The following is a 25,235-nucleotide window of genomic DNA, read 5'->3' as shown; positions in this document are numbered from 1 at the left end:
AGTTAATATCAGGGTGAATTGAGGATGCACACGGAGGCCTTCTCTGGCAGAGAAGCACAGAACTGAAGTCCTTGTCTAAACAGCTTTTTCTTTGAAAAAGACAAGCCAGAGCACATGAAGAGACCTGAGATTGCCGGCAAGTCTTCTCATTCAAACTGTAGAGCTAGTGACATAGATATCTATATCTCTAGGGAAGGTGTGACCCTGACACTTTTTAGATGTCATCTAACTTAAATATTTTCTTTTATAATTTGGGTCATCTACTCTTCCACTCAAGACTATTAAAAAAAAAACAAATGCATAAATAGCTATGAGGTGTGTTTACTTGTAACACATTCCTAGAGTTAAACAGAAAAGTGCCAGAGAGGGGAAAAAAAAAAAGACACGAGCAACCACCAAACAAGATTTGTTTACATCTATTTAATGCTAAGAACACAGATATCCTCAAGAAGGGACACACCTAAGAAACAGAGTTTTGAGTTTTTTTCCTGAATAGGATTTTGATCATGAAAACTAGCAATTCAAACCTCTAAAACAATAGAGCACATAAATCTAAAAATGCAACACATTATCTCTTACCTGAATTACCTGAGAACCCTGAAACATTCTCTTGAAGAGCTATCCATATTAAAATTGTGCAAAGAAACTATACCCATAGTGTTTAAACCATAAAACCAAGACTGGGTTTATACATGATAAAAATAAAGATATAGCACATAAAATACTATGCAGTTCATCGAATGCAAAGGAAATCAGAGTGAAGGAAAGGCAATGAGGACAGGAGACATTCTGGAAAAGCGGGCACTCCAGTGACATCTACTGCAGCCTGTGTGAGGCCAGGAGCTCTGAATGCATGGAGCCATCACTGATAGGATGGATAAAGCATGATTTCTCTAACCGCCAGCAAGTTAGCGGATGATCTGGCAAAACTTCCAGAATTAAAACTGAGGTAGTTTTCGGTAAGGAATGTTTTTCTTGAAAGCATGGCCAGCATGTGGTTGAGCCGGGACCTGATCCCAGCAAAGTGAAACTGTCTCTCTTTATTCAAGTTTCTTAATGAGTCTCTAAAGCACAGATCGAAGTGGGGGGTGCTCTGATACTTGGGGGGTCCAGGAGTGGCAAAGTCAGTGGATCTGAAGGAAGTCTGGGAGCCGATGGAGCTGGCCACGGAGCCTTGGGAGGACAGAGAGGAGGAGGACCTCAAACTGGAGGAGCGCGACACAGACATCTTTGATACTGGTGACCCTTCCTTAGACTGGCTTCCCGGAGAGGCGAGAACACCCTCGTCCACGTCAGTCTGGGTGGTGGCCGACGTGGTGGGGACCACGGTTTGGGAGCTCACCACCCTGGTGGCCACTGTGGTCTGGGTTCCGGCGCATGCCGTGGCCGCGCTGGCTTGTGTCCCCACGTCACTCGTGCTCACCGCGGGCGTCTCTCCTGGCTCTGTCTGAGTAGCGGCATCAGTCGCCCTCCTGCCCTCCAGCCTGTCCTTGCGGCTGCTGAAGTAGTCCTCCTCGCTGATGGTGGAGGTCTTGGAGGCCCCGCACCCAGCCTCTGCCCGGCCCTCCTCAACACCTAGCTCGGCCTTCCGGGGAGTGCTTGAGAGCCTGGCCAGCCGCAGTCGCAGCAGGTTGCCCAGTGTGAGCTCCTTGGACAGTGGTTTTTGGTCGACGAGATGGTCAAACCTGCCACTGATCCGGAAGCTGGACAGGAGCTTGGAGCTGATGGGCTTTGACTGTGCGTAGAGGATTCGGAACTCCAAGTCAAAGTGTTCAACCACTTGGCCAGACAGAATCACCAAGTTGCTGCTGTTTAGTTTGCCATCTGTCCATGTAAAACTGCAGGATTAGAAACAAACAGAAGCTGGTAAGAATGATTGATCTTCATTTACTTACTGTCAACCTGATTATAAAGCCCAGACATCCTGTGACATAAGAGTCACAATTCAGGTGACAGCATGCCTACCATGCAGTGTGAATTCCAACTAGCCTTAACACAGGATATAACCTAGGAATATGTTAACATTGAAGTCAAAAAGAGACTTCCCTGGCAGTCCAGCGGTTGAGACTCAACCTCCCATTGCAAGGGGCATGTTTTGGATTCTTGGTCAGGGAACTGAGATCCCATGTGCTAGAGGGGCTCAGCCAAAAGATTAAAAAATAAAAAGACCAGTATTCAACTAACAGGCTAAAACGTATGATCCTCAGCCTCAGAGTTGCTAAAAACTAGAAAGGGATCCTAAGGTGCTGAGCGCAGCACCCTCCTTTGAGGAGTGAGGAATGTGCCTAGCGATGTCCCGGGGGAAGCTCGTGGTAGAGCCTAGACTGGGCCCCAGACCTTGAGAACCACAGGGGCAGTGCTCCTCACTACCTCGCCCACACTGCTGTTTCCACAGAGGGAGACAGGCCTGTCATTCTAATGATGACACTGTTGCTCAACATACATGTAGGGCTGATTAGTGGCCGCGCGCCCCTGGTGGTTCAGTGTGCCACCTCCTTCCTATGGTGACAGGACCCCACCCACCCCAGCCCAGCCAGCTGCCTGGAGGCACCCTCTCCAGGTACAGCAGGGCTGGGCAGGTGACCCAGGCTGGCCAGAGTATCCTACCCCTTAGATGAGGGGATCTACGCAGGGTGGGTGGTAAGCCAGTGAGAGCCAAGGAATTTTTCAAGGCCTGATAACCATCAGAGAGAGAGAGGAAGTCTCTCACTTTTATAAATAGCTACTGAAGTTCACATGAAGGGAGCCTGGACCTCTGTCTGCAAATAGAAAACCTGACTGAGAATAAAGATCCATGAGAAGACTTCCCTGGTGGTCCAGTGACTAAGAATCTGCCTGCCAATGCAGGGGACATGGGTTCAATCCCTGGTCCGGGAAGATCTCATGTGCCATGGGGCAGATGAATCCCTTCTCCCCAACGTGAGAAGCCACAGTAGTGAGAAGCCCACACACTGCAATGAAGAGTTGCCCCCCCTCATCACAACTAGGGAAAACCCATGTGTGGCAACGAAGTCCCAGTACAGTAGGAAAAAAAAAAAAAATCAACTAGAGAAAAGCAGAAATAGGAGACAGTGCTCTGATAAATGCATGGCCCCTAGGTCAAGATAAGCTGAAAGCCAACGGTACCTTTCTATACTTTCAAGTTAGGTGAGACAGTAAATTCCATTTTGCATAAAGTAGTTTGAACCAGCTTTCTGTACCACCGGCAATCACCCCACTGACTCAGAAAAATCTGTATCAGGAGTAGGGTGTTTACATAAGAAATCATAAAACATAGTAGCAACTCTGTCTCTTGTAACCAAGAACCCAGGCTAAAGAAAATTCACCATGTGACAACTGCCTTCAGAGCTGGAGAAGAAAGATCCTTTTGAAAACCATCAGTAAGACCATGTAAACAAGACCCTTATCCAACACCGGGATTAAAAAAAGTCCTCAGCATATGAAACCTATCCTTATTCTCATCCTCATGGAAGCATATTTCATTTTTAGGAAGTAATTGTAGGAGCCACTGTGTCCTTGTCTTTTGAAGTAAAATGCCAACTCAAGAGTTAATGATTGGGAAATGTGAAGATGTGGAAACAAAGAGCTGTTGGGCTGGGGAACTGGTAACAATTTAGACTGTAAATCTGCCACACAGCAGGATCACGGAACTCCTAGTTCCCTGAAAGATAGAGATAAAGGCCTGAGGCACATCCCAAATTGTTTCTATAGGAAGCAGAAACCCTCCATATGAAAAATGCTGACTACTAGAACATAGATCCCAGACTGGTTGAAACCAGAAGGCTGATGAAGCTTGAAACTTCATCTTGATGCCAACCAATCCAAAAACTGTCCACAAGCTGATTACACCCTGCTCCTTGAACACAATAAAATTTCCCACCAGCCCCTCCAGGGTGGGTCACAGAGTCTTGAGATCAAAAGCCCGCTGGGGCGCTCTCTGCCCGGCAAAGCAATGAAAGCTACTCTTTTCTGCTTCACCTAAAACTCTGTCTTTGTGTTTCTATTTGGCACTGGTGAACAGAGGCCGAGTTTCAGCAACAGTTTTTATAGTTCAGATTCAGAATGGCCAAAAATCAATTGGAAAGTTTGGTTAATATAGATTAATCCTACTGTGGGTAAAAACCTTAGTTTCCTCCTATTATTGCCAAATAATAGGACTTCTTATAAAAAGAAGTCTTGAGGGGGAGTTCGAATTGTTCTGAGAAATAATGGTACTGTTTGAAAAGAAAGACACCAAGAGTTTCTTCATCTGCCTGCCTCCTCTCACACAAGCCTCTACACACCCACCTTTACCCAGGGCTGACACCCAGTTAGCACTCAGGGCTGCCTGCTTCTTCAAATATAGTTTTTCTTCTTTAAACTGTAGAGACACACCTCAGCTCACATATACCATCAGACAGTCTAACACAGAGATGGCAAAACACACCACCATCAGAGCCACATCCATAAAAATGGTATATCTTAACCTCTGAAGATTATCATGTACCACTCATCTTCACCCTCCATTCACATTCCCTGCTCTCTACCCTAAGATGCCACGCCAACAGGAGACTTCAAAGGTGGAGCCAAAAGCATGGATCTGCTTTCTAGACTAAAGCACCAAATCATAAGGCTTGAACCAAGGTGAAAGATTAAAGCAGGCAGCTTCAGTTGTGCCCTCCATCCTCAGCCCAATGCCTACCACCGCCCTTAATTCAAGTGGGCAGGACAAGGTGGGTCGGAGGCCTGGAGAAACAGGATCTGAGGCTGACGCAGTCACTGTTGTTGTTGCTGCTGTTGTTGTTTAGTCACTTAGTCATGTCTGCCTCTTTGCGACCCCTTGGACTGTAGCACACCAGGCTCCTCTCTCCGTGGGATTTCCCAGGCAAGAATGCTGGAGTGGGTTGCCATTTCCTTCTCCAGGGGGGTTTTCCTGACCCAGGGATGGAACCCACGTCTCCTGCACTGCAGGCAGATACTTCATGCTGAACCACCAGGGAAGCCCCCCTATTCCAGTCACTGTTAATCCCCAATTCATCCACTGCAAGCCTGGCTAAGCCTTGAATCAAGGACTCCCTCACCATCAGGTCTCCAGATAAGTTTCAACCTCTGCTCTTTAGGTTTGTGAACCACAAGGCAGTGGAGGGGACCCCGGCCCAACCCCCTCCAAGAAGAAGAGGCTTTGACTAACCTATTCACACACACAGAGGTATGCTTGCCCATAAAGGCTCACATTGAGAGGCAAAAGCAGCTTTCACCTTCATAGAGCGCACTTCCTCTTAAAAGTGTAGATTAATAACCATGGATGGGTCAGAAACTCACCTGTAGGAGCCTGTAGCCACACGAATGCCATCAATCAGTGTGAACTTTTCATGAACCTTCCCAACAATTTTAGTTCCTGACCTGGCATAGTAAATATTTCCTGTAATTGTCCGGACAGTCATCAGCTGTTGGTAGGGGAGTGGGAGAAAAAGAAATGAATGATCCAGTGAGCACGTGATAGAAGAAACCTTAGTTTACGATTCTGAACAGATAAACGTACTGGCAGATGAGAGATTACACTGCTGGGTAACAACGCCCACAGTACAGGAGCCAGGTGTCTCAGGACTTAAGTAATGCTACTTCACTTAAGTTCATCTTCTTGCATGCTTTTTTATGCATGCATATTTATTTTTGAGACCTTCAGTTCATGTGGACATGTGCACTAAAAGAAGATTCACTTTTTGGAGACACTAAACAACAGAATTCAAACAATGACTTAAACATGCTAGTAATAACATTTTAACAAAGACTCAAAGAAGCTAAGCTGACAATTCTCCTCTTGTATAATAGCATTGTTAATAAATAACAGCCCATCCACACTTATTCCCACACCATAATGGGTATGGAGAACAGGAAGAGAGGACAAGCCTTCTCTAAATACAGGGTTTCTGAGGCGGAAACACTCATATTATGTGGCTTAATCAGCAATGTTACTTCTCCCACAAGTACGCATGTACCAAAAAGGTGCTCTGGTGACGCACTGGGGCCATATATTGTATAATTATCCTTGCAGAATGACAGACATAAATGTATATACAATGAAATGCAAAATACTAAGCCAATCTACATTCTTTGGAGCAGAGCAGTAGCTCTGTATCTTTAGAAATCTTACACACTAAAATGTCTAAGATTTTTGTTTGATTCTCTCATTCACTCCATAAACAACAGAAAGCCCCTACTATGTACCAAGTCTTGCGACAATAGATATAAGGCATGCTCCTTACCTTCAAGGACCAGGAGACAGAAAATTAATGATTAAGTTACTGTAGCAAGACATAAAACCATCCAAAGAAGTGAAAACCTACATCTCCACAAAAACCTGTACACAAATATTCATAGCAACTTTATTCATAATTGTAAAAAACTGGAAACTACCTAATATCCATCAATGAGTGAATAGTTAAACAAACTGTGGTTTAACCATACTATATGATACTGTTCGGCAATAAAAGGAAGAAACAGTTGATACACACAACAATTTGGACATATCTCGAGGGCAGGAAAAAAGCCAGTCTCAAAAGGTCACACACAAGAAGGACAGGACATATACACCCAAGGCTGATTCACGTTGATGTGTGGCAGAAACCAGCACAACACTGTAAAGCAATTACCCTCCTATTAAAAATAAATACATATTTTTTATAAAGGTCACATACTGTGGAATTCATCTACATACCATTCTCTAAATGCTCTCTAAATGACAAAATGACAGAGATGGGGGACAAATTAGTGGTTGCCAGGGATGAAAGACACAGGGGAGGGAACCAGAGGGGAGTAAATGTGACCATAAAGATGCTGCATGAGGGAGATCTTTGTGGTGATTGAACAGCTCTGTATTCTGATAGCAGTGGTTACACATATGTACACATGTGATAAAATGGCATAAAACAATAGACCCACATGGTACCCATGTCACTTTCCCGGTTCTGGTGTTGTATTGTCAGTTACATAAGGTATAACTGTTGGGGAAAACTGGGTGAAGGATACATGGAAACCTGTATGTTCTCATACTATCTTCCTATCTTCACAACTTCCATCGTTATTTCATAATGAAGACAAAAGACAAACTATGGCATAACACAGCATTGTTTCTGTGCTTTTCTTACCAAAATGCATAATATGAATTTAACCATGAGGAAACATCAGACAAATTCCATAGAAAACTGGCTAATATTCTTCAAAAGCATCAAGACTCTAACATGAACAGTTCCAGATGAGAGGAAGCTAGGAGAAATGGCAACTAAATGCCAGATATGGTCCCAGATTGCAACCTAGGTAAGAAAACAGGCATTCATGGAATGATTCATGAAATTCACGATGTCTGTAAAATAGGTAATAAGGACTATATCAAGTTTATTTTGTGATTTTGAAATTTGTTCTGAGGTTTCTCAAGATGTTAACATTTAGAGAATCTGGGCACAGAGTATTCAGGGATGCCTTATATTGTTTTTCTAACACCTTTGTAAATCAAATTATTTCAAAACAAAAATTAAAAAAACAAACTAGAAACTTCCATAGAGGTGCACATGACCCTGGCAGGGGAGGGGTTCCTGGATAATATTCCTGAGTAGAGCTTCAAAGGATCTGCATATAACACAAGCACGAAAAACATCACTGTGGGCAGATTTCTGTGTGATTCTGTGCAACTTTCCCTTTGGCATTTATCTGAATACTATATAGGCCTCTGTGATGGTTGTCAATACACTTTTTAAAAAAAATTAGTTATTTATGGCTGTGCTGGGTCTTTGATGCTGTGAGGCTTTCTCTAGTTGCAGTGAGTGGGGGCTACCCTTTACTTGCAGTGCATGGGGTTCTCATTGCAGTGGCTTCTATTGTTGCAGAGCGTGGGGTTGAGAGTCAGACTCAGTAGTTGTGATGCTTAGCTGCCCCAAGGCATGTGGAATCTTCCAGACCAGGGATCAAACCCGTGTCTCCTGCATTGGCAGGCAGACTCTTAACCACTGGACCACCAGGGAAGCCTAAAGCACTTTTTATTTATTTTTTATTTTTAAAAACTTTTTATTTTATACTGGAGTCTGGTTGCTTTACAATCAAAGCACTCCTGAGTGCCTGCACATTAAGGTATGACCAAGTTCCTGCAGACTGGGCAGAAGTAGTCCCCCCAAGAGGTGAGGGGCAGACTCACCAGCACAGGCAGGCCCTGGTGAGTGAAGGCATCGGGGCAAGGTGATACATCCCAAGAAATAAGTTAAGACATGAACATGAACACAGGAGAGGCCAAAGGGACAGGTTTCCTTACGACCCTTCCTAGAGGATGCAGACGCTCCCCCCACCCCCCCAAAGGCAGCAACCAATAGCAGGCAACTGAGTTGGCAAACTGGAGAAGGAAACAGCAACCCACTCCAGTATTCTTGCCTGGAGAATCCCAGGGACAGGGGAGCCTGGTGGGCTGCCGTCTATGGGGTCGCAAAAAGTCGGACAAGACTGAAGCGACTTAGCAGCAGCAGAGTTGGCAAACACACCTAGATTTCTGCTGAGTGGATGACTCAGAGCCAATCACTCAATCAAAGTCATGGCCAGGCTATTCTGTGATCTGACTGCTGCTCACACACAGCCTCAATTACAGCAACAGCACTTAGAAATTAAACATCAACACCTTCAATTTCTTTGCCGGGCTCTAGGGCAGAGCAGACTGAACGTCTGGTTAGATCATGATGCACTTTCCAGGCCTGACTTGCACGTCCCTTGGGTTCACCTGACGCATTTTTAAACTGACTGTCGAAAACAAGTTAGTGAAGTCATATAATCTTACACTTAAATACTTGGCTCAAATTCTTTCACGCTCAGGGCAAAGGATATAAAAAGTCTACTTTCAAAATAACAAGAAATGACAGGGATTAAGAACACCGGGGCTGAGACTTCCTTGGTGGTCCAGTGGTTAGGAATCTGCCTGCCAATCCAGGGGACACAAGTTCAATCCTTGGTCCAAGAAGATCCCACATGCCGCAGGGCAGCTCAGCCTGCATGACGGAAGGACTGAGCCTGTGCAAGTGCAACTAGAGAAAGCCCACACACAAAAACAAAGACCTACTGCTGTCAAAAATTTAAAAAATAAAAAGAACACCAGGGCTGGAGGCAAGCAGACAGATGGAGAAACTCCATCCCACTACTTTTCAGCTGTAGACCCTGGGCTCTTGGTGTCACCAATCCCTAATCTGAAAACAGGTATAACACCACTCACCTGGTGGGGCTGCTGTGAGGAGTGAGTGGCATAACACTGCCAACAGCCTAGAAGAGCGCCAAGGACAGAGCAGGACTCCATAAACGGCGATCATCACGATCAAAATTGGAGCCCATCAGTGCTGTGGCCCAAAGCAGCAGCTTCTCCTTCCTCCCCATTAGAGAAATGCTATTTACTGTGATGGACAGAATAGCACTTTGTGTGTAAGAAACCAGTCTAGTTCTTCCCAGGATTTTCATCTCATTTTATGTTTCTGGGAATGTCCTTATTTTGGAAAATAAGGCTATTACTTTTGGAGTTTTCCTTTGAAAATATTAGCCATTTTTCTTTACAGATTAAAAAACATTCTCTATGATCATTGTATAATACATTTTTACACTAAAAAAAAAAAAAAGGCAGCAGCTTCCAAGGCAGCCTTTTGCCAGGAGAGGCCAAGGTCTGAACCTGACTCTGTCCATTCTTTCCAATGAGACTTCAGGTAGAAGACTTTGCTCACATGTCCAGTCCCTCCCCGCTTCCAGTGGGGAGACCACCACCAACTACCCTGTACTCACTGACAGTTATAACTTGCTGAATGTGGTGAAACTAGAGACACTGTAATACAAACCTTTTCTTCTTCAGGATGAACTTTCAGATCCATGCACATATCCAAAAACTGAGAGAGCAAAGCCTGGTCCAGTAGGATATACACAGCAACCCCCTGTTTCCGAGAGATTTCCTGCAGGTCTCGGAAGATGTCGATGTCTGTGAAAACATCCATCACCACTGCAATCACCTAGGGTGTGGGGAAGGGAGAAGAGCCAGCGGTCAACCCACAAGGATACCACCTGACAGCTGGCTGTCAGGACTCTGGACCCCTTCTCAGAGCTGCCAAAGGATCCCACCCTACTCTATCCCTCCTTCCTTCTCCTTCTGCAGTATCAGCTTTCCCCGCACCATGGACTCTTGTCCATTTCCAAAGATGCTCAGGCTACTGTATCCTACAAATCTGGACCTGACCCAGCTAACCCTCCCAACTGCCTCCCAGCCCCTCTCCTCTACCACAAATTTCTCAAAACTATAAATTCAACCACCACCTTGACGTCCTACGAACCTGTTCCATTCGATTCTCTTCCTTTACTAAAACCCTTGTCTTATAGCTCAGACCAGCAAGTTATCCAGGTTCTGCAGCTAACACACTGTTATCTTAGACATATGGCTTTTTGTCTATGTCTGTAACACATGTATGTAAAACCTTAAGAGTTTCTCGGAGGCCCCCTTCTGGGTGTACCAGTCCCCAAGCCTGACTTTATTGTCTGATTTTGGATCATAATATTGTTTTCTATTATAATCTAGAAAGGACTCAAGGCTTGAAACTGATCAAACCAGGCAGGCTGATCCTCCCACCTTCTGCCTCGGCACATCACATCTTCATGACGTCTGCTCCCTCCACCAATCAGGATCTAACCAAATGGCTTCCGGAGCGCCAGCCTCTCCTTTGTAAAAGGTGGTCTCTGCAGTTCTCTTATATCTGTCCACAGTGCAAGCCCACAACAAGAACACGGAAATATGTCCTAAAGACACTGCCCTGGAGCTTGGACCAGTCCTTTCCCTCTTCCCAAGGACCGGGCTCCATTTCGCCTCCTGATCAATTTCCCTTTGTGCTGATCAATGTCACTCAGCACAGACTAGTTAGGGCTGCCATGTGGCCTCAGGCAGATCATAGTTGCTTCGAAAAATCTTACTCCTTAGCTGCAAAATCGGTTCCTAGTGAGCATTAAATGACTACGTTACATGGAGTGCTGTGTAAAGAGATCCCTCTGGTATCTGCTCACTGATTTACATGACCGGTCCTGAGTCTGAGCCGTCCAGACAGTTCAGGGCAGAGAAATATCTACCAGCTCCCAGCTTTCCTGCTCAAGAGAGGCCGCTCCAGTGGCAAAGCCTCTCATCACATCCTCTGCAGGTTGAAAGTGTGGTTGTCAGCTAACTACTGGCAGGGCTGTGGGGGCATCAAAACATGCAGGTCTCGTACAAGCCCCTGCTTCCGGTCAGAGTCAGGGTTGGGGGCCAGCATGGGGAGGGGCTGTCAGCTTAAGAAACCACTCCCAAAGACCAAGGTTCAGAGTTCTTTTGCGGGCTGGAAAACCTCACCAGTAAAAACTCAAGACTCTTCCCATCACATTAACTCCTGATTTACTTAACAGGTCTCACCTCTTCTGTGGAGGCAGAGGCCCTTGAACAAGACTGATTCATCCCTCTGGTCCCAGAGAGCTCAGGACAATACTCAAGGGTCATTATCCAATGACACCTTACGGGAAGCTCGAATGAACTTTTTAGCCAACTCAATATTTGAATGTCAAAGAAATGCAGAGACAAAGGGACGATTTCGCCATCCTTCTCTAACATCACAGTCTTGTCTACCAGGAGGAGGAACCTTGAAACCCCAGTTCCCGGGAAGTCACTGCTGTGAGTGAATTTGGGAAGGAGTATTTCTCTCTCTGGCTCCCTTTCTCCAATGTTGCCAAAATCCCAGGTATGAGCTATTCTTGGCAAAAGGTACGGCTAAAACCCACTGAAGACAGTGACTTACAAAACAAGCATTCTTTCTAAATTGGTGGCATCTCCAGAAGTTTATATTCTCGAATGTGTTTTTATACATCCTATTTGGAGATGTATCTATCCCATGTAATTCAGCGGTTGAAAGGCAGAAAGGCCTAGGAGCAGACCCCAGCTCTGTGATTTACTAGCTGTGTGACCCAGGGCAAATTGCTTAATCTCTCTGAGTCTCAGTCAGTCTCCTCCTCCAGTAGATATGGATAACAGCATCTGGCATCTACGTCAAAGGGCTGTTGCAAGGATTAAAGGAGACAAAGCCTAGAAACGGCTTAGCTCAAGCGTGAAATCAGTGTTCGATTATGCAGCCAGCACTTCTTTCAGGGTCTACTGTGAGCTGAAGCCTGTGCTAGGTAGGAAAATGGTTATAAAGAATTCGACACACACCTGACTTACCCACAAAGTGAGGACCTGGGATGCAGGCAAGGAACGTGGTACACACACGGTAAGAGGCAATGAAATCAGGGGAACACTTCGCGGGGAGTGGGAGACAGTAAAGCATCTCCCTTGCAGGAGCAGACCCAACAACGGTCCCCAGAGGAGAGCCGAGGATTCCTGGAGGAGACGGCATTTGAGCCGAACCACAAATAAGGACAATTTAGCCAGGGGAGAAGTGAAGCGGGGGTTGGGGGGGTAGGCATCCAGCAGGAAGCCACATTATGACAGAGGAAGAGGCAGGAAATGACAGGGTATTGTCCCAGTCTGGCTGGAATGCAGAGTATGCACGAGAGGGAGAGACAGCACGTGACTGAGAGACAGGAGAGTGTGCAAGAGCATGGAAGGTCTTGGACGCCAAGCAAGGCTCAGGATCATACAGGTCACGGACAGGAGGAGGTTTAAAGAGTGACAAGGGCAGTGATGGAGCCAACAGGACAGAAGATACTGATGGCGGTGTAGGCTGAAGATGTGGCCCCCTCCTCCAACTCAAGGCCACGTACCTAAGTGCCTACTGTATTGCTTTTTAGGTTCAACAAATGTTTAGGAGGACTAAAGACCGAAATGGGCTTCCCAGGTGATTCAGTAATAAAGAATCCACCCCCTAATGCAGGAGACATGGGTTCAATCCCTGGGTCAGGAAGATCCCAGGGAGAATGAAATGGCCTCACTCCAGTATTCTTGCCTGGGAAATCCCAAGGACAGAGGAGGCTGGCGGGCCACAGTCCATGCACTCACAAACAGTCAGACATGACTGAGCGACTGAGCACACAGCACACAAAGACTGGAAGAGGGACTTCCCTGAGGGTCCAGTGGTTAAGACTCCATGCTCCATGAAGTTCGATCCCTGGTTGGGGAACTAAGATCCTGCATGCTGCATGTGAAAGTCACTCAGTCGTATCCAGCTCTTTGCAACGCCATGGACTATGCAGACCATGGAATTCCTCAGGCCAGAATACTGGAGTGGGTAGCACAGCACAGCCAAAAAAAAAAAAAAAGACTAAAAGAACAAAAATCAGCAACAGAGGTTGCAATGGGGAGCGAGGTGGGAAACCATGAGGGTCACAGAGGAGTCAGATGTGAACTCAGGTCCACACAACAGAAAACAGAAAAAGAAACAATCCTGAGAGGGAGGTTTCAAAATTGAGAGGTGGCATAAAATCTCATAAATGGGTTCTGAATGCACATGTGTGAGAAGAGAGTCCAGATCATATGAGAGAAAAACAAATCCAGAGTCAGTCCCCGTCCTCAAGAGACAGGAGATGAGGTGGGGTATCCCAGCGTGATGGAGTCACTGGATGTATACCCTGGCACCACCGGGACAGAGCCAAGGAGGCCGCCCAGCTGGCCAGGCTAGAGAGGGTTGGAGGGTTGCTGGGCAGGGCCCCAGAAGTGGGGCCCATAATATATAAGGCGCCTGCCAAACTGAATTTTGATTCATCACCCTAACAAAACAACTGCACAAATACCACCATTGTTACATAGTGACTAAGTATCTAATTTGATATTAGTTTCATTGTTTGGTTTTGAGGCCTCAACCTTTCCTGTGTGTTGAAAATAATTGGATTTGAACTGGCCTCTCACACACCCACGGAGTAGTTAGAGGGTGGATGGAGGTGTTTCTCCTTTTGATTCCCCCAGCAGCCAATATCCCCTCCTCTTTCTAGATCGGGGCCCTTAAAAGACTTCTGGAAGCAGTCGCAGTAAGGCCTGCCTTCCTTCAAGACGGACCCCCCCCCTACCCTCCCCCCTCCCCGCCCCGAGTCTCTGCCCTTAGCCCCATGCCAACCCCATGCATCCAAGCCCTGCATAGTTGAACTAGACCTGGGGCTTCTCAAAATGTCAGCCTCTTCACTGAACTGAGCTATGACCTGGGCTCATCCACTAGCCAGCTGAGTACCTGCTCTCCAGGGCCAGCCAGATCTCAGAGGTGTTGGTGTTTATGCCCTAGAATATACACTTGAACTTGAAAGTGGTCATCACTCCCACTTCCTGAGTCATACCACGGGATGGATGTGGGCATTGCCCTGTAATAGCTCATGCTGCAAAGAGTCTGTCTGTTCTCTTAGGGCTGGAAAGCTCTGCAAGTAGTGGTTCGTGAATGTCTTTCAGGGTCAAAGCCCATCTGTGCCTGTCGGTCCTAACATAACACCTAAAGAGGAAACACCCAGCTGTCGGAGCCTGGACGGCTGGTCTGCTGCCTGGTCCTCATGCTGTTCCTGCTTTTCTGCAGCCACATCTAGAGCAGCCACTCCTGAGTCAAGTCCCATGTCATCATCACAGATGACACAACCTCAAGTTACCTCCTTAAGTCACTCCAGCTATCCCCCAATGATTTATACCATGGGACCTGGTGATCCACATGGTTACAGGTAGCAGTCCCTGGAATATCCTGCACAGACCCCCTCATTTATGTTACTTTCCACATACATCTGGAATCTTTTCCGTTTGCCAAAAGCTCTAAAGAAGTATCTTGAGATCTGAAAATCCCATGAATTGTTATCTCCAATTTACTGAAAAGAAAAATAAAGCATGCAGAGGTTCTGTGTCTTGTTCAAGGTGACACACTTAGTCAAACGCAGGAGCTGGAATTTCAGCCCCGTCTGGGCGCCTCCAGAGCTATCTATTAAAAAGTGTTAAACATTATCCCAAACAAATCTACTTTCAGTCTTCAGATGACTGAGAGCTTGGAACAGATCCTGAAAGGATCAAGTAGAGTATTCCAGAAAGCAGGTAAGATTGAGTCCGCCGGGGAGGACGATCACCAAGGACACAAAACTTGGAATGCCCTAGGACAGCAGCAGGCACTTCTTTCTGCGGGCAGGTTTGCTAACTCTGAATCAACTAATCAGGAAACCTTGGGAGGCACATCTGATGAGGCCGCACGGATGATGACCTGGACACGGATGATGGCTCCTCCACTTCTAAGCACCATGTGCCCTCTGGCAAGCTACTTCCACTGTGCTGGCTTCTACCACATGCAAGTAACTCTACCCACCTGCAGCGTCTGCAGTGGGTTTGGTCACCTGACAGCTCCTGGGACGCAGAAAGCCTTCACACGGCAGCTGGCACAGTCTTAGTTCTCATTTTGCCACCATTCCTGGGTAAGTCATTCTACCTGAGCTCAGCATCCTCAGACACAGCCCCTCTGAGCTCTGCTGTCTGATTCATGCACCCACCATGGGCGGGGTGGGGCTCTGAGAGCTTCATGGGGCCACACAGGGTGGGTCATTCCTGTTCTCATTCCAGCTCTTCCTCTGCCTGGAGCAAGAGGTCCATGTCACTCACCGCGTCTCATTGCATCTCAGTTTCTTTCCCTTCCCACCCACGATCATAAAGCAAAGACACGTATTAGAAATGCTTGGAATTCTACCAGAGGTCTGCACACGTGCAAAGAAGCATCAGCCTGTCTGGTGGTCAACAAGAGCCTGTCTGCTGAATTCCTCACGCTGAGCACACGACACCCAAGTCAACTTCCTTCAAGTTCCCAGGGCTCTTGTCTCTTCTGGAGAACTTCTTGATAAAATTTTTTAAAAAAAGCAAAAGACCTGTATTTTCTCCCCAAGTATTACAGATTTTAATAGAACAGAAATGACCTCCTGGAGATTTCTTTTACAATCTTGATACCAACGTCAGAGTTTGAAGACCAAGAAAAATGTCGATGTTCACAGCAAAACCTAAATTTGTTTGTGCCTGTTGTTTTCTCCAAGTTTCATGGGCTGTTATTATAAAATTAGCAATATAAGCACCAGATTAAAGTACTAGTGGAGCCTCTGTCTGCAGAGCGTGGCCTGGGGCCTCTCTGGGAAGGCTAGGGTGACAGAACCAGTTTTTCACTGGCCCCAGGAGTGAGGGGCCAGGCACATATGGTGGCGTTTCCTCTGTACTGTTCCAGCATAAAGTACACAGTGGACTGGACTTTTTCTTTTTTCTCTTTAAACTTACTATTATTTTTAATTTTTTGGCCATGCTGTGCAACATGTGGGATCTTAGTTCCCCAACCAGGGATGGAACACATGCTCTCTGCATTGGAAGCACAGAGTCTTAACCACTGGACCACCAGGGAAGTCCCTGGGCTTTTTCAAAGGGAGGGAAAAGCATCAAGAGGTATTTTTGTGGGAGCAGGGACTTATCATTGTGAGTTAGTTTTATTTTTTAATTATGCAAAACATCTGCCTGGCTCCCAAGTCTAACTGACAAAACACACTACGTTCAGAGACATCTGGCTTCCATTCTTGTCCCTTCCTTTCTGCCCTCCCCACTAACATAATAACTTCAACTAGTTTTTTATTTACTTTCCCATTTAAAAAAAATATACATAAGCATATATGTGCACACATCCTCACTTATGTTACTGAAGAAGTATGCATATGTGTGTATATGTATACATATATATGTTCTAATCCCCCTGTAGATAAAAGGCAGCATATGATACGCACCGCTCTAGGCCATTGCATACAAACAGAACCTTCTGAGATGATGGAGGTGTTCTGTATCTGCTCTGTCCAGCACGGGAGCTCCTGGCCACCAGCGGCAATTAAACACTTGAAATATGATTAGTATAATAGAGGAACTGAGTTTTTTCAATTGTATTTCCTTTTAAGTCACATAAATGTAAACAGCCACAGGTGGCCAAAGGCTGCTGCACTGGTCAGGACAGTTCTAGCCACTTCATTACGGGAAATAGCTAGTCCCCATCCCTTTTCAGTTGCCAGGCACTCCACTGTGCACAAGGGTTCGTTTACTCACCAATCCGCCACTGAAGGATGTTTGAGCCCTTCCAGCCTTTTGCTGTTATACTCAGTGCTGGAACAAACAGCTAACTGCACAGGCCTATTCATATTTTGCCAGTGTATCTTTAAATAACAACCTTGAAAGGCAAAAAAGATTGTTGTGTTCACAGAGAAACCTGAATATGTGCCTATTGTTTTCTCTAAGTTTCATGGGCTGTTATTACAAAATTAGCAATTTAAGTATCAGATCTGTCTTTGGGACAGATATACACACGTGGAGTAGCTAGGTCCACAGGTCAATACAACTGAAATTTTGCTGAATATTGCCAAATTCCCCTCCAGAGGTTCTATCCTTTGCATTAGGACTTTTAAAAACCCAATATACCTACTACTTCTCTTCCTGAGAGAACTTATTTTTTATGCATAAAGGAACCAGAGAACAATTGTGCAGCTTCTCTCAACTGCCCAACAGATGCCAGGTAAAAAGAACCAGGAAATGAAACGGCAGACAGAAAGCAGCATGGCGGTGGCCAGGGGCTGGCAGGCGGAGGGAGCGGGGAGTTGCTGCTCAATGGGAGCAGAGGTTCCAGTTCCAGAGACAAAGAAGTTCCGAACCTGGACGGTGGTAATGGCCACGGTGGTGACGGTGAATGTCCGTAATGCCACTTTAAAAAAGTGGTAAGTTTTGTTACGTATATTTTACCACAATTTAAAAAGAAGAAAGATGAAATGGTGAAAAATTTCTGAAATCCTTAGGCTAAAGCATAAAGTCAAAAGGAAGGAATAAAAAGCAGCCACACTTAAATCTGGCGGGTAAGGTCTTAAAACGACCCATCAGTGAGACTTCCTAGGCCAGTGGTTCTCAACCGGGACAACTTTGCCCCCAGAAGACATGTGGCAATGTCTGGAGATTTTTTTTTTTTAACTATAAGAAAATATATAACATACAGATACACCATCTTAATAATTTCTAAGTGTATAATTCAGGGGCCTTAATTACATTCACAATATTGTCAACCATCACCACTGTCTGTTTACAAAATTTTTTATCACCTTCTACAGAAACTAACCATCAAAGCAGCAACTTGTTCTTCCCCTGACCCCCTCCCTGGGGGAAATATTTCTGAATGTGAGGAGTTTTTCAGTGGGGGCCAGTGCTTCTGGCATCCACTGGGTAGAGGCCAGGGATACTACTCAGCACCCTACGGTGCACAGGACAATCCTTCGGGACAAAGAGCTATCCTGTCCAAAACGTCAGTAGTGGTGAGGTTGAGAAAGCCTGCCCTGGTGGAGACGGGCATCCGCACAGGAACTGATTGCACTGCACGGGTTCCACTGCAACTCGGAGGAAGGTTGTGTAAGATCAGGAGGGCCTTAATTTAGATACAGCCACGTACACACGGGGGGCCTCCGACAGATTCCTCAGCTGCTACTCCTCCTAGGAGGCGGGACTCTGTCAACACGATGACAGCTTCTTCTAATGCTCAGGTTATCAAAAGGATGCCCAAGGGTGAGGTCATAGCAGAAATGTCCCTCTGGAACAAAAGCCCATAGGGAATGGGTGGCTGGTAAGAAAGATGGCTCTGGGGAATGCAGGACCACCTAGAAGGGGGAGCTTTGCTTGGGAGCTCCCATCCGGACACTAGGAATATTCCAAGAGCCATGGCAACAGCACCTCCAGGCAAGGTCTCCACTCCCACCCGATCCATGGGGCCCAGAGCCCAGGCCAACACTGATTCACACAGTAACAGAGACAAAGAAATGAATGACTCGTCAACAAATATAGTAGTTCAGGGATAAATTCTAGAGTATGTATTTCAGGGGAAATTCTGCGCAGAATTCTTCTAAAAGCAAACATCTCAGGTCTCAAACAGTTCAAAGCAAACGAAAAAAAGTACAAAACACTACTTCCTACAGCTGAGCCCTAGGTCAGCTGTACTCAGAAGCCACGCTGTACATAAATCGTTGTGTTTTTAAGATGCTGGACCTCACTCAACACAATAGACCCACGCTTTGAAAGGTGCACAGAAACTTCCCAAAAGCAGGACTGGCAGGTTCACAGCCTCGGACCCAGCTACCCTGGGACAAGTCCTGGCTGAGCGGAAAGGCAGGCAGACTCACCTGCTGAATGATCAAGGCTGCAGGTGAGCAGTCTCCGCAATATGTGGTGTGCACTATTCGGTGCCAGACATCCTGCAAGCCTAAACAGCTCAAACTGCAGCTTGAGTCCTGGGTGAGGATGAAACCCATTCCAGAACCATCGGCGAGGCTGCAAAGCTGGGATCAGACACCACCATTCACCATCTGAGCCTGGCTTCTCCTGCCTGTACCCTGACCACCCTGGTCTCCCTCCTGCTAAGGGCAGATCTAGAACCGTTGTAGTCATTTTCCTGTTTCTTTGATATGCAATGTGGAAATTAAAAGTCTACATCTTGAGAAACCCTTAAAAACCCCCAGAATGAAAAGCTACCAAAGAATCAACACTCCCTTGTGGCAGGGGGGCCCTGAGCAGTGGTGAGTGGTCAAGAGCCCAAGCTTGGGGCCCAGGCTGACTTGGGTTCACACCCAGCTCTGTCACACACGAACTTAGAGGGCAAGCCGCTTCCCCTCTCTGTGCCTGGGCTCGTCTTAGTTGTGGTCTCCTCCTACAGCTGGGAGGAGGGTTAAATGAGAGAATCCAGGGGAAGGGCTTAGACAGACACTGACCCACTCAAAGCACTCAATCACACCGTCAAGTGCTTTCACTGTCTGAACACAGATGCGGAATGGCCTTTCATCTTATCCAGAAACAGCTTGAGACCTGCATCTTCACAGTCCTCGCCATCACAGATCCTGAACTTCAAAGTGGTCAGAGTGACCCGGCCACTCCTGTGAATATAACACACACTTCTACCTGGAGCAGCAGCAATGGACCAGCCACCGGATTAGCTCTCTAACACCTGTTCCCTCCATAGATATCTCTCCACCTGGGGACAGGTTGAGAGACCTCTACATGGCACAAGGCAGACCATGGTGGCTGATGGTGCTTAAGAGATGCTACGCCTTGGTTTGAGTCCTGGCTCTGTCATTCCCTGGCTACATGACCTCAGGGCAAGGGAACTTTATGCCTCAATTTCATCACCTGCAAAATGCAGATCATAATCACACCTACCTTGGAGTTACTTGAACAATGCTTGGCGGAGAAAGCAATGCTTTTCTGTTTTGTTTTGAACAAAAGAGATGGTCTCTGAAACCTCAAGTTTAGGGTGTCTCAGATCCAACTCATTTCCCCATCCCTACCCTCAGCCTCATTCTCCTCCATATTCTAATTTGGTAGCATCACTGTCCACCCAAGCTAAAAAAATCTCAACTCTTCCCATACCTTCTCCTTGGCTTTGCCCCGTCTCCTGCCCACCTCCCTCACCACTCTTCTGGTCCATCAAATGACCAAGTCCTGTCAGTTCTACCAAAAACTCTTCCCCTGCCCAACCCCCAGCAGTGCCTTAGCATAGACCCTCTTCTCATATATAGATCCCTACAACCCCTCCTTACAACCATCTGACACCAGTCTCACCCCTCTATAACCCATCCTCCTGCAGGCTCCCACCAGAATCTCAAAGACACCAATCTGATCATGTCTCTCTCCTCCCCTTAAACCTTCGATGGCTCCCCACTGGTCCTTCCAGTAGTGTACAAAGCCCTCAACAGTCTGGTCTCAGTCTCCCCATTTAGCCTTCTCTCCTACCATTAACCTACATATACTCTGTGCTCCAGCTGTGAGGAACATGGTGGCCTCAAAAAAATGCCAGGCATTTTTCACCATTCTGGGCCGGTCCCTATGCTCTCTGTTCTGACAAGCCCCACTCCTCCACTTGGACCCAGCTCCAAGGTCGCCACCCCTCTTAAAGCTTTCTTTCTTCAGCCGGTAGCAACCTCCTCACTGCTTCCTACCAGCCGACTATCAACTCTCAAGTGCAGGCAAGAGTCATGTCCTTCACCTGTGGCCCCAGGCCCTGGGGGCATAGTGTCTGATATACACTGAATAAGCAAGCAATCTGGCATACGGAAAAGACATTGAAAACACTTACCAGATTTAAAGGTATCATACCACCTTTCTCAGTTAAAACTGTCCAGGTTCCAAATACAGAATCTTGAAGATACAGGGCAAAGAACAAGGCAGCAGGTTCTACCCAGGAAGGCATTACAGAATGCCTACAAGACAAAGGACTCTGAGTATGGGTCCTGAGCCCTTTCTAAGACCAGCACTGAGTTGATGGACTGGTCTTAGCTCTAGTGCCCCTTCAGTACTACTGAAAACAAGATGTAAGCAAGTGAAAAAAGTGAAAGTGAAGCCGCTCAGTTGTGTCCAACTCTTTGCAACCCCATGGACTGTAGCCTATGAGGCTCTTCCATCCATGGGATTTTCCAGGCAGGAGTACTGGAGTGGGTTGCCATTTCCTTCTCCAGGAGATCTTCCCAACCCAGGGACTGAACCCAGGTCTCCAGCATTGCAGGCAGACGCCTCACTATCCGAGCTACCAAGGAAGCCCAAATGTAAGCAAGGGGCTAGGGCAGTTCCTCTCTCATAGAGACCCATCCATTACTTTTCCCAAGTTCCAGGTGCCCAAGTTCTCCCCCTAGAGGTGATCATTGGGAATGCACACCTATTCTACAAAGGTGCTTTTTTCCCTCCTTCCAATCTTCCCACTGAACTCACAAGTGTCTGTAGCATCAAAACGACCCTCAGCATACTCAATGCACTGCAGGGCTGATAACAGCCTAGGTGGCGCCCACACATCCTCCCACAATGGCAAGGCACTAGCCTACTGGATCCCCTACCCACTGCAACCCCACCAACAGGCAAATGGCACTGGGCATCAGGAACACTGGTAAGTCAGGACTTGTCCCCAGCTTGTCTACTTCAACCAGTCGGATGTACAGATACCATAACCATAGTCAGACACACTCATCTATAAGCACTACCAAGTCTTACCACAACCTGGAGCCTTACCTGCATTTTCTCTGTCACAGGCAAACAGCCAGGAAGCTGGGCACTGCCAGTTAGCAAGCAAGGTGGCAGTTGATCATGGCTCTGGAGGAAGGTGTCTGCTACACCCTACCAGCCCCCGCCACCTTGGGTACTGCATGCTTTCTCCCTGACCCCTTTGTACCCAGCACCCTGGGTGCAGTCTCATCCAGGCTGGCAGGGAGACAAAATCTCCCACCACGCCCCAATACCTTATCACACTTAAGGGCCAGACAACGGCACCAAAACCCAGCGTGGAGAGATGATTTAATGCATGGCTTTCTGCATTTTTTTTTTCCAGCCTATGGAAATGCAAACTCCCTGCGCCACCTATTCACTGAAGGTGCAACTTCCCCTCCAGGCTGGCAGGAGGGAAAAGGGTCAGGGCTCTTGGCCCCTCTGGTTTGCATCTGCTTTCTACAAGACACGTGGGGGTGACTAGCAATGATAGACTCGAAACGCCCCGCAGCTGTCTCTGGAGACAATCTTTCAGGAATTTCCCCCTAGGTTATGCGCTTGTTAAGTCATACATCTCTAAAGGAACTCCTGAAAGTGGGATCTAGAGTCGGCTGACAGCCAATCTGACAACTGGTTTTTAACTGAAAGCTGGAACGGACAGGATTTCCGGTCACCCTCCCAGGGAATGTAAACGTTAGGAGTTGGAACTTGAACACAATTCGCATTCTTGGGGATGGAGATTCCTCCCACTCTCCCTGGCCACGAGGAGCGGACGGGGAGGAGATCGGGGATTCGAGGGGATACACACAGAGTGGGGAGAGTTGGGGACCCCCCGACCAACCGGCCCGAGCTCCTAGGAGACCTCAGTTTCCCATTTTTTGAAGACGATGTCCCGTGCGACCGGGAACCGAGGAGACCCGAGGGGCTGGGCCGCGCCGCTCACCTCTCGCGCCAAGCGGAGCTGCTGGCGTAGCGCGTCCTTGCAGCCATAGGGGCCGCCGGCGCCCGCGCCCCGAGGCTGGAAGTGCGCCTCGACGCGCGTGGCCCCGCGGTAGGCGCCCTGATAGAAGGCGGGCCAGCCGAGCTCCAGCAGCGGCGGCTCCAGGTCCGACTGCTCGGGGAAGTAGGTGCCGGACGAGCAGTCGTGCGACGAGCCGAAGGAGTCCTCGGCCCCCGCCGCCGCGCCCTCCTCTCCGGGCCGCTCGGCCGCGCGCAGAATGGAGCGCACCTCGTCCGGGTTCAAGAAGCGGCCGAGGCGCTCGCGTCGCAGGAAAGCCGAGAAGGCGTCTGGGCCGCCCGCCAGCAGCTCCTCGAGCGCCAAGCGCCGCTCCTCGCTGTACAGTTCGGCCGGGTTGGGAGGCCCACACGGCGACAAGCAGGCGGCGGGCAGTTCGTCCAGGCCATCGTATCTCAAAGCCATGGCGGCGTTCAGACGCTACCCAGCTCGGGCCAGTACTAGCGTGTGGGACGCTTTATAGGCACCTTTGAATATAACCAGCCCGCGCCATTGGCCGCCCCGCCCCGCCCGGGCTCTCCCATTGGCTGCCTTCTTCTAACGGCCCGTCCGGAAGCAGGGCTTGCCTCTACGGCCCCGCCCCCTAACTTGCTATTGGTGCCCCGCGGCCCGGCCTCTCCCCGAAGCCCCGCCCCTCCCAGGCCATTGTTAGACGGCTACCGAGTCCACGTTCTCGCTCCAGAGTTGCTTGGTGGAATTTAAATCTTGGCTACTACGTGCCTGCTCCGAGGTGGCATTCCTGCTCTGGCCCTGGGGGGAGCTGAGTTCATCAAGATAGCCGGTGCCAGGCCTAAGTGGCCGTGGTACCCGGGGCGGTGGGACAGACAGTGAGCCTGGATTGAAACCCGAGAACCCGGCCCCCGCGCCAGCGTCGCGCGCCCTCTGCCGCCCGCCCCACAGCGCGGCCCTTGCAAGGCCCAAGGAAGTCAGGAATCTGCACACAGAGGAGAGGCTGGAGCCTGCTGGGGCACGCTGACCCACTGACTGCGGCTCCCCAGGGCTCACAGAGTTTGGGTGAGGCTCAGCCATGTTGCCTTTATCCCCAGCACTTAAAACATTCATTCATTCGTTCAAAAATACTAGTCCATCATAATAGCTACTCGTCTGACTGCCCTTCAGGGTAGCTAGCTTTCTCTTCTCTCACCTCACCGTTTTTTGCCTGTCGAACCCCTAACCCTGGCTAAACCCCACTCTCCACCTACTTTCCACCTGCACCAGGGCAGACATACAATTCTGCAGAAAAGAAAACACAACGATGTCTACCAACTGTGCCTGAAATTCATGGTCTCTAGTGGGCCCTTAAGGTTGCCTGCTAGCCTACATTTCCCTACTTCTACCTCTTCCTTTTTCTTACTCTTAAGAGTTTGCCTCCTATTTCACTGAGGAAAATAGTAGCAGTCAGAGAAGACCGTTCCACATGCTCCCACCACATCTTCCTACCTGTCTGCATCTCTGCCCACATACTGGGCCTTGTGTCCAGTTCAGTTGCTCAGCCAAGTCCAACTCTTTGCGACCCCATGGACTGCAGCACGCCAGGCTTCCCTGTCCATCACCAATTCCTGGAACTTGCTCTGCATCTCTGCCCACATACTGGGCCTTGTGTTACTATGGACGAACTGCCCCTGAGCTTGTCTCTGATACCTTCCATTATCACCAATCCCTCTACTACTAAGCTTATGTCTCTAGCAATTCTCTCCTCATTCCTGGATGATCAGTCTCCCTGCTTTACTGTTTCATTCCTATCAGCATACAAATATGCTGAAATATTTTTCATCCTTCAAACAACCCTCTCTTAACCCTACATCCCTCTAGAGCTTCCTCCCCATCTCTCTCTCTCACTTTTATAGCATAAAGCCTCAAACGAGTTTTCTATACCTGCCATCTCCAGTCTTCCTCCCATTCTGTCTTGAATCCTGTCCAATCAGACTCATTCCTCATTGCTCAACCAAAACCTCTTGTCATGCTCATCATGAGGGACTTTCCTGGTGGGCCAGTGGTTATGAATCCACCTTCAGTCCCTGGTTGGGGAACCAAGTTGCCACATGCCGCTACAACTAGAGAATCTGCGTACCACTAAGGAAAGATCCTGCTAGACACAACTAAGACCCAATGCAGCCAAATTAATTAATTAATTAAAAGATCATCATCACAGTGCTAAATCTAATAGCTAATTTTCATGCCTCATTCCCTTTGTGTGAGAAGACATATGTACAACTGTAGAATGTTCATAAATGTGAGAGGTTACCACTAGCATTGAAAAAACAATATACT

The 25,235-nt window shown here is 47.8% G+C and overlaps 1 protein-coding gene across 1 annotated transcript; it reads right to left on the bottom strand.

Moving 5' to 3' along the window:
* Nucleotides 1–405: 405 nt before the first annotated feature.
* On the bottom strand, nt 406–23,439 carry FAM83D (family with sequence similarity 83 member D). Its single transcript, XM_019972418.2, has 4 exons — nt 22,893–23,439; nt 9,831–9,998; nt 5,302–5,426; nt 406–1,838 (listed from the first exon to the last, which is right to left on the bottom strand). The coding sequence occupies exons 1-4, from the start codon at nt 23,367–23,369 to the stop codon at nt 863–865; spliced, it is 1,746 nt and encodes a 581-aa protein (XP_019827977.2). The 5' UTR covers nt 23,370–23,439; the 3' UTR covers nt 406–862.
* Nucleotides 23,440–25,235: the final 1,796 nt, after the last annotated feature.

The sequence above is a fragment of the Bos indicus genome, chromosome 13, assembly GCF_029378745.1.
Source record: "Bos indicus isolate NIAB-ARS_2022 breed Sahiwal x Tharparkar chromosome 13, NIAB-ARS_B.indTharparkar_mat_pri_1.0, whole genome shotgun sequence".
Classification (NCBI taxonomy): domain Eukaryota; kingdom Metazoa; phylum Chordata; class Mammalia; order Artiodactyla; family Bovidae; genus Bos; species Bos indicus.
Note: the sequence above shows the minus strand (reverse complement) of the source record. Positions and strands in the feature narration are given on the sequence as shown.

Bases quoted from the DNA above. Each gene is read 5' to 3' on its own strand.
- FAM83D (XM_019972418.2), bottom strand. From the start codon at position 23,369: ATGGCTTTGAGATACGATGGCCTGGACGAACTGCCCGCCGCCTGCTTG. The intron at 9,999-22,892 runs GTGAGCGGCGCG...CCCACACCCTAG, and splicing joins AGCTCCGCTTGGCGCGAGAG to GTGATTGCAGTGGTGATGGA. The intron at 5,427-9,830 runs GTTTGTATTACA...CCCTACCAACAG, and splicing joins TTCATCCTGAAGAAGAAAAG to CTGATGACTGTCCGGACAAT.